The sequence below is a fragment of the Channa argus genome, chromosome 8 (genome assembly GCF_033026475.1).
Source record: "Channa argus isolate prfri chromosome 8, Channa argus male v1.0, whole genome shotgun sequence".
NCBI classification, from domain to species: domain Eukaryota; kingdom Metazoa; phylum Chordata; class Actinopteri; order Anabantiformes; family Channidae; genus Channa; species Channa argus.
The window spans coordinates 23,103,013-23,112,061 of NC_090204.1; the positions used below are offsets into that span (position 1 = coordinate 23,103,013).

The 9,049-nt window shown below is 39.8% G+C and overlaps 1 protein-coding gene across 1 annotated transcript; it reads right to left on the minus strand.

Moving 5' to 3' along the window:
- Positions 1-2,336: 2,336 nt before the first annotated feature.
- Positions 2,337-7,488, minus strand: fam174c (family with sequence similarity 174 member C). The gene is made up of 3 exons (XM_067513483.1): positions 6,787-7,488; positions 5,367-5,489; positions 2,337-3,950 (listed from the first exon to the last, which is right to left on the minus strand). Exons 1-3 carry the CDS (start codon positions 7,065-7,067, stop codon positions 3,947-3,949), a joined length of 408 nt encoding a protein of 135 aa, XP_067369584.1. The 5' UTR covers positions 7,068-7,488; the 3' UTR covers positions 2,337-3,946.
- Positions 7,489-9,049: the final 1,561 nt, after the last annotated feature.

Sequence of the window (9,049 nt, forward strand, 5' to 3'; positions counted from 1 at the left end):
GTGAGCAGGAGGCTCGATGCTGCGTTTGACCTAAAGCAAATATTTCACCGTCCCCACGGTGAAGCAGGTGGTGCACCGTGCAGCAAACGCTTCACCCAACAGGTTAATGTGGCGTCAGAGCCCAGATCCCACTGTGCACAGATCTGGATTCACTTCCACGTCACAGAGTGAGTTTCTGCTTCTGCCAGAAGAAATTCTCAGCAATTCGGCGTTGTCAAATAATTAAAGGTGAAAACTGTTATTATCCACTGAATGTCATCTTAGTGAATTAAAATAAATACATATTCATATATTAATGTGTTATTTTCTATTTGCTCCCAAAACTAATGAGCCTGTAATGATAATGTTTAACAGAGCAGCTGCACAGAGGATAAAGTCAGTGACTGAGGACAGAAAAAAAACCCACCACCACAGAACAAAATGAAAACACAGATCAGGAGGACTCGTCTGTAAAACTGCTCCCATTTTTCACTGAAATGACCTGAGAGGATTGAAGGAGGCGATGAGGAAGCAGCCTCAGAGACAGAGGTGGGAACTGACGGTGAAGCAGCATCTCAGCCTCTAATTCAATTACCCTCCTCGACTGACCCTCCCCAACTCCTCTGGGACCTGTTGCCATTGTTGTTCTCTCTCTTGGGGGCCGTCTGATAGGCTCAGATGTTTATCAGTCGCCAGCTCCACGCCCACTCATCATTGGCTGGTTACGCTCACTGAAAAGCCTTTTCTCAGCACTCAGGAGATTACGTTCACCTTTACGGTCATTGTCAGTGTGCAGAGTCAGAATCCAACCACAAACAAGTACAAACCTGTTTTCACTCTGTGAACTGTGAATAAAAACAGAATGTGAAGATTTCCGAATTAGCTGAGAATATTTTTGATTGTAAATAGAACAAAGACACATATCAAATGTTGAAATTGGAACATTTTATGAATTTTGTCATTTTTCAATTTGATGCCGGCAGCAGGTTTAAACACTGGCAACAGGACAGTATCACGATTAGGTGTAAAAGGAGCAGAGTAAAAGTTCATCAGGGATCAGTCTGTGAAAGACCGTTTGGGTAAATAGTTCAATGATTTAAGAAAAAGGTTTCTCCACAAAAAAAAAGTTGTTGCTTCTACAGGTTAAAACTCCACCATGCAGAGAAACAACCAGACATAAACAAGATCTAGAGATCACTGCCTTCTGCAACACGACGGTTAATTTGTCCCAACTTTTTTGAAACATGTTATAAACAATCAAAGTTTTCAGTTTCAACATGTGATGTGTGTCTTTGTTCAATTTTCAATCAAAAAGGTTTCAAATGATTTAAAAATCACCAAATTCTGTTTTCATTTAATTTAATCACAGTGTCGCAACGTTTTTGAAAACAGGGTTGTACTAACTGGTCTAATATGGACAAGAGCAGAAGAGATATGTGATCCTGACAGACAGGATGCAGTGTGAGCAAACACTCTGATCTGATGAAGAGGTTTTGTTGCTGAGATTTAGAAACTCATGTCTTCACGTGGAAAAATGCTCAAATATTTATTATCGACAGTTGTACAGTATGTCTGTTGCAGCGTTGTCACGTGAAAAGGAACAGTGACATCTCCTGGCCGACTCCTGACATTACACCTGTGAAGAAACTTCACAGAAAATGTTTTACTCTCGATACTCTCGACTTTGTTATCTGCTGGAGACCCATTCTCTCCGAATTATCATTCAGCAGCAGCAGGTAAACACTGTGTTGTTGGCCCGGAGATAATCAGGCAGAGTAAAACCTTCCCAGGACCCTCTGAGCCTGGAATTAGCTTTATTATTTTTTTTTAATTCAGAGGAAAACAATTCCTGCCTTTTTGTCTTCCTGTGTCCTCTCTGTTCAAACTGGAGCAACCTGTTTGTGCCTGTTCGTTTCTTTTCAGTCACAACACAGCAAGCCAGCATCGGAAAGTGTATTTACTTCAGAAAGACATGACTGGACACCACGCGAGTCCAGTAATGCCCTTTTCTCTTTTATTAGGAAAAACTGACTCAGGTGGGACTGTGGGTGTACTACAGGTTAAGGTGCTGCAAGAATCGTCTCAGGTTTCACACGATTAAAGTTAAATGCTCAACAAGTAATATTACTTCTAAACATTCAAATAATAGGTACTAGTAGAAGTATTTAAATCGTATTTACCAGAATAACTAATTAGGGGTCATACATGTGAAAATCAGAGTAGCAGTAAATGAGAAATGTCTCAACATGCTGAAAATCCTTCAGTTTTCAGCCTCATTGAACTGTTTTGTATTGTTATTCAGACAAAAGAGGAATTCAGATATACAAGTCATGATATAATAAATTCAGCTCAGTAACTGAAATATAACACAGTTTAATGATTATTCAGATATGATCAAAACTGTTCAATGTCAGTAAATGTTTGGTATAAATCAAACAAAGACACATTTATTTTAGTATTTCTCTGTTTAAAGTGAAGCTGTTGGCAAATGAGAGACAACAGAGTAACTTATTATTCATTTTATGGTTCCATCTCTTAAATTATTTTTCAAAAAAAGCTGCAAACAATATGAGGAAAATAAGCACTAATAAAAGGGGAAAGGTAACACGTGAAACAATAAGTGAATGCATGTCTTCGAAGCTTTAAACAAGCAGCTCTTTCAGGGACGAACTGACTTTTATTAATAATCGGCCCCAAATGAAACGTTTGACAGCATAAAATAAAGAAGAAAACCACATGAAAACAAACACCTGAACCTGGTGATGGCTAGATTCACCTGCTGAGGGGCCCTAACACACTTTATCAGCTGTACAGGATCCTTATTTCAACCTGATAGATTTTCCAAAAATCTGACTATTGTGACTCCATGAGTTGTGCCAACTGTCCACCTGTTTCAGGAACGTTTTCTGAAGAAAAACCCTGAAAATAAATGCAGGCCAACACTCAATGTTGGACAAGGAGAATAAGCCAGACTGGTTTCATCATAATTCATCATAATTTTCACTTTGGCACACTTCCTGCTGACATCACCAACATGTCCAACCAAGACGATGAGGTCCTAACGAGTGGCTAAAGCCTAACGAAGGCGGTCAGCCCCAGTGAGTCAATTAAAACCCAAACAAAAGTCCTCTCAGGTCGATTAACTCCTACTGACCCATTTAAGGCCTCCGGAGTTAACGACGTCCTGAAATATTTGCCTACAGTTGTTGCAAGACGTGTTTCTCCTCATACGCACAGTCATAAATAATTTCATTTGGTATATTCTGATGACACGCTGATGGAAAACTAGCTGTTTATTACTGACTTTAGCAAGTGATTTCTCGAATAGTAGCTTCAACTCAGGGATGACATCACATACTTTTGCCACACAGCTGATTTTGGCTGATTTTCCACAAGACATAAATAACTAAGTGTAATTTGCCGGTTAAAGATGGTTAATGTCGCTTCTCTATTTGCTGAAAGGGACACAAATCCTCGTTCCCTCACAGCGGAGGTGGGGAGTGCAAAGTTAGCACCAGCCATAAAACCACAACAGACATGTTGATGAGAAACACGGCAGGCTGAAATAAGCCACACTCATCCGTTGACACCTTGTTTTGGCTTGAAAACGGTCACAGTCCATTTGAGTTTGTCACTGTGTGCAGCCTCCTCAGCTCACAGTAGTTTCCGCACAATAAGTCACAGCAGAAAAAGCTCGGAATGAAAGAAGGCAAAAGAAATTCGTAGGAAAAAGAAATAGTAATGAAAACAAACAGAAGACATCCTGTTCCAACCCCGCATTAAAAAAATATCAATTATCCTGCTCCGGCTGTGGAGCAGCTCGTAGCTTTGGCATTTCTAACTGTTTGGTCCAGTTTTTTTAAAGTCCAGCAGTCCTCAGTCCTCCCTCTGATCCATAATCAATATCAGTGTCAGGCTGCCTATCACAGGTCCCCTGTCGTCCCAGGAAAAGACACTCCAACAGGACTCATCTGAGCAGAGACACAGATAAACACGGATCACATCAATAGTTCCATCAGTTACTGTGCAACATGTCACCAAAGTTCAGTTCTTATCTTCCCCGACATCCAGTTTCCAAACCATCGGTCAAAACTGTAGTTTTAAAGTCGGCAAACACAGTTTACTCTCAGTCCTGTTTGAGGCCTGAATCCAGATCAGGTTAGATTGAATCGGGTTCATTTCACCTGTTAGTTGATAAGCAGTTTGAGGTCCCAGTGCCATGGACAGATCCTCAGCCCAGACACAGTCCCTCCCCCAACCTTCTTACATAGAGTACAGTGGTGCTTGAAAGTTTGTGAACCCTTTCAAATTTTCTCTAATGTGATCTGAAACATGAGCCGATTTCCTCAAGACTCCCAAAACTAGATACAAAGGAACCTACTCAAATGCTTGAGACAAAACTACAATTATGAATTTATTTAATCTATAAAATTATCTAGTGACTAGTCTGACCCCCTTTTACAGCAACCAGCAACTGTTAATGTCCTGCACATTGTCTTGCAGGAATTTTACTCCATCCCTCTTTAAATAGTAGCTTCAACTCAGGGATGATGATGATGATGGGATTCCTGCACTGAACTGCCTACTTCAGGTCCTTCCACAGCATTTCTGTAGGATCAGGATGAACCATTCTTCGGCAGAACCATTTGTGCGTTTAGGGTTGTTGTCTTGCTGCATGATCCAATATCTGTTGAACTTCAGTTCAAACATAGATACTTTGATATGTTCCTGAACCTCTGCCATGGTCAGCGCTGAAGTTCAGTGCTGTCTTGATGGTGGAGTCATGAACATTGACATTAGCCACTGTAAAAGAAAGGCTTTTAGGGGTCCTAGGGGTTGAAGGTTGAGCGCTTCTTTTAAGCTCTTCATAAAACTCCTTTGTTGGAGCCATGACCGACTTATACAGACCTGTGTCAAAATGACACTTCGACAGACTTGAGTAAGGCAGGACCTCCCAAACCCATAACATCACATTTATTCAAACACCTGACTCTAATTTCCCCTTAAAAACGAACTGGTAGTCATAGAGGTTCACATACTTTTCCTCACATACTACCACACACAGATATGTAAGATCGGCTTAAGACATAAATCAGAAGGTGTAATTGTTTGTCTCATTTGTTTATCTGGGTTTCTTTTGTCAAATTTTTTAATTGTGTAAAATCTAATGATATTTTTAGGTCAAATTCAGGCAGAAAGAACATTTGAAAGGATTCACAAACTTTCAGTCACTGCTGTATGTGTTGGTGGAGTCACCCTCACTGGAAATCACTAATGAAGCTGAATGACATGTAGTTTGTGCTGCTCACAGCTTCTAAATGTCTAAAACTACTTCTTAAAAGGATATTTTCGGCACCACATAGTGCGGTTGTGCATTGACCTCTGACCTGCGGAGGCTGCGAGCTTCGTACAGCGTGTCGTCCTCGTCACTCTCCACCGCCTCCATCTCCACAGAGTCGTCGTAGTTTGACAGCAGTCCATACTTCTTCCTCTGGGCGGGCTTCTTCAGCCTGACGACAGGATCAGGATAATCAATGAAATTAGAATTTATCGTCTGTGAGACACACGATTACGTCCAGGCTATTTGGATAAAAGTTGAATTGAGATTCCAATCTGTTCCAGTTAGCTACAAAGTTATCACGTGGAGAAAAGCTAACATGAACAGGATTCATGATGAATTTTAACATCTCCAGTAATAACAGGAGAGGAAACATTATTGCAACATTATTGCAACATAAAAAAAGTTCCCATTTTACAACATACATACCTAATACTGTGAATTACTGGAAATATGAATGAGGTTTAGAGGGATGTTGACAGTTGAATACTCTTCCAAATTGTAACTTTAACATTACAACTTAACTTGCTGCTATTCAAATGAGTGTCAACAGAAGCCAGCGCTAACCCCAGTAAGAAATCTAGTAATGAAACGTTATCTTGTTTCAGCAGCTCTACAAACACCGTTTTTCTAAAGCTGGGAGAGTCGGTGCTTTTTGGAATATTGATGCACAGTCTACACAGGTTTTCAGTGTCTCTCTTTCTCTTCTGGACTGATGTCATTATTTGTCAGTTATACTAATGCACTTTATCTAATTCAAGCTGTGCTTTTAAAGTACCAGTACTTTTGTACCACTTTACATTTTTCAACGTTGAGCCACACTCTATTCATTAAGCTACTGATTTATCATTTGCCTTGTGGGCAGTTGTATGGAAGCTGATCCATAAAAGTGCGTCATGTGTTTACACTGCAGGGAGACGTGGTGGGAGGTGGTAGGTTAAATAATTCTGTTTCTGCGATGAGACCTTTGCCGAATAGGAGCCTGCCTACTACAATTTCGCAATAAAACATAAATAAACTCTTTCACAATATATATGCTTTGCTGATTGTAAAGGATTTTTTTAATATGACTAATTGATAAGGACGTTTGGACAAACTCAAGCTAAGAAATCATTATTTTTTGCATTATTTTGACAATTTTCTCAGCTATATTAATGTTCTTCTGTGATCCAGTACCTCCAGTTTATTACTGTTCTCAAACGTAACTTTAATGATGTGTTAGGAAACATCTGGGGAGACTTTACAACCAAATTACATTCAGAAAATCCGGTAATTTAACGCCTACTCGCCTCCTAGCAGTTTTCTAAAGTATGTAAACCCCGAAATGTGTGTTTGTAAAAAAGCGGAGGAGCCACTTTTCAGTTCAGCGTGTATTCGATCTGAGAATATCGCTTTTATTTTCCTACTTTTGGAGACAACGTGTGACTGCGTAGAGTCCGTGTCATTAAACTAAAGAGCGTCGTTCTCACCTCACAGCTCGGATGAGGAAGTACAGGACTCCGATCACAGTGATGCCGATGAGGACGTACAGGGCCCTCTGGATCATGGAGCTGTCCACGTTGAGGCCGTTGAACAGCCCTCCGTGTTTCTTGCCGCCGCCGTGTGTGGAGTTCGCCGCACTGGAGTTCGTCACAGCGGGTCTGGACGCCGCGGTGCTCGCGGAGGCGGCTAAACTCGCATTCTCCGCTACGGACACCAACAGCCAACATAGCGGCAAAAGAAGCGCCGACAGGAGCCTGTAGAAAGTCATTTTACACCCAGAAAGTGTTCACACCAAAGAAAAGAAAAAACGAAGGCAGCAGTTCGGAACCAGCACCGGAGCGGGAGCGGGGTTTTCCAGACACACGTCGCGGGTATTGAACTCCACCTCCGGGTTTGTTGACAGAAAGTAAATCCCGTCGAAGAAGTTTACGTCCACCTCCAGGTGACGTCACACGTGGGGTGGTAATTTCCCCACAGTTTGTCTCGTAGGGCCGCAGCTACAGCCTGTCAGCCAATCGGACCGTGAATCCTTACACCTATAAGTCAATACACAGGGATTTATTTATCATGGTTACAGGTTTTTAGCTTTACACAAGTAGAAGTATTTCACTGATTATAACTAATATTTATTTTTGTGTACTGTTCTCATATTTTGATGTATTTTTATTACCACAGTGAAGAATGTTTTTACTAAAATGTACTGATATTACTAAAAAATATTTACCTCTAATATTTACTATTATTTTTACTAATATTTCTGACATTTCAATAATATTTTTGAATAGTTAAGTGATATTAACAATATTCTTCATTTAATACATACATAAATGCAGACCCTCTGTATTTTTTCACAGATATTCAAAGCAATCTTTTAAAATAGACAAGGATTTTCAGATGTAAAATATTTTTGGAGTGTCTGGATTTTTACCAGACATTTTACGATTATTATATTTGGTGATTTTTTTTGTGTGTTTTTTGTTTAATTGTCACAGAGTTCAATAAAATAAAAATGAGAAAATATATCCTATTGACTATGTGTTTGTTTTAATTCAAGGTTTATAATTAATGACATACAACAGGTGTTTTTAGCTAATAATACCTGTATTTTGTAGACGTATTTTTACATATGCATAATTACATAATATTTACATTAATTAAATCAGCATAATTACATATATGCATTTTTACATATAAATAGGCGGCTGTAGCTCAGTTGATAAGGCAGTTGACCATGGACCACAGGGTCTGTGGTTCAATCCCTGCTCTTGGCTACAAGTCGAAGTGTCCTTGGGCAAGATACTGAACCCCAAGTTGCTCCCGGTGGGTCAGGTGAGCACCTTGCATGGCAGCCACCGCCATCGGTGTGTGAGCGTGTGTGTGAATGGGTGAATGGGAAGCAACATTGTAAAGCGCTTTGGATAAAAGCGCTATATAAGCAACTATTTACCATTTACCATTTACATATATTTGGCAAAAAGAATAGTTAGAGTTTGTACTTCTCACCAAAACGTCTGATCTCCTGCCGAGTCTTCAATCACCACTGTGACGTTTGTATAAAGAAATGAAATGATCAGAAAAAATGCACAGTTAACTGAGTAAAATATAAAATCCAAACCAATTAAAAGGTGACACACTGAGGCTTTTGCTCATGTTAAAAGAATTCTGACTTCAGTTTTTCTGTGACAGGTCACAGAAAAGGTAACAGGTCAAGACTGTGTGGAAACACCTGGATAACATCTCAGGTCCTGATGTTTCCTTTTCTGATCAGAAAAATCATGTTTTCACCTCCTGAGGATTTAACTGTCAGCTTTAATCCTGACTGTGTTGAGCAGCTGTTTACCTGCCTGCAGCCTGAAGCTTTTTAACTGATGAGAGAACTCACATCTGGACAGCTGTGGATGGCTGACCTCACTCACAAAAGATAAATCCAGCCTCATTGTCCTAATGACATGAGGCAGACATGCAATTATCCCGACACCAGGTAAGTGGCAGAAAGGGATGTTTGCTTTCAGAAATGTAGGTTTCAAAAATGTTTCCTACACGTACATGTTTCTGAAAAGTTTTCTGTAATGTTCAACAAATCTAACATTTCAAATATTTTGGGGATTTATAGAGGTGGAACCTATAATAAAGTGTTGTCGGAATCGTGCATTTTTAAAGAAATAAACAACATTTCTCTGACATTTTTATTGTCACCCAAAAAGATAAAAATAGAATCAGGATATTTTTGGCTTTGTCACTTGCTGCCAA

Bases quoted from the DNA above. Each gene is read 5' to 3' on its own strand.
- fam174c (XM_067513483.1), bottom strand. From the start codon at position 7,067: ATGACTTTCTACAGGCTCCTGTCGGCGCTTCTTTTGCCGCTATGTTGG. The intron at 5,490-6,786 runs GTGAGAACGACG...TCCTGTCGTCAG, and splicing joins TTCCTCATCCGAGCTGTGAG to GCTGAAGAAGCCCGCCCAGA.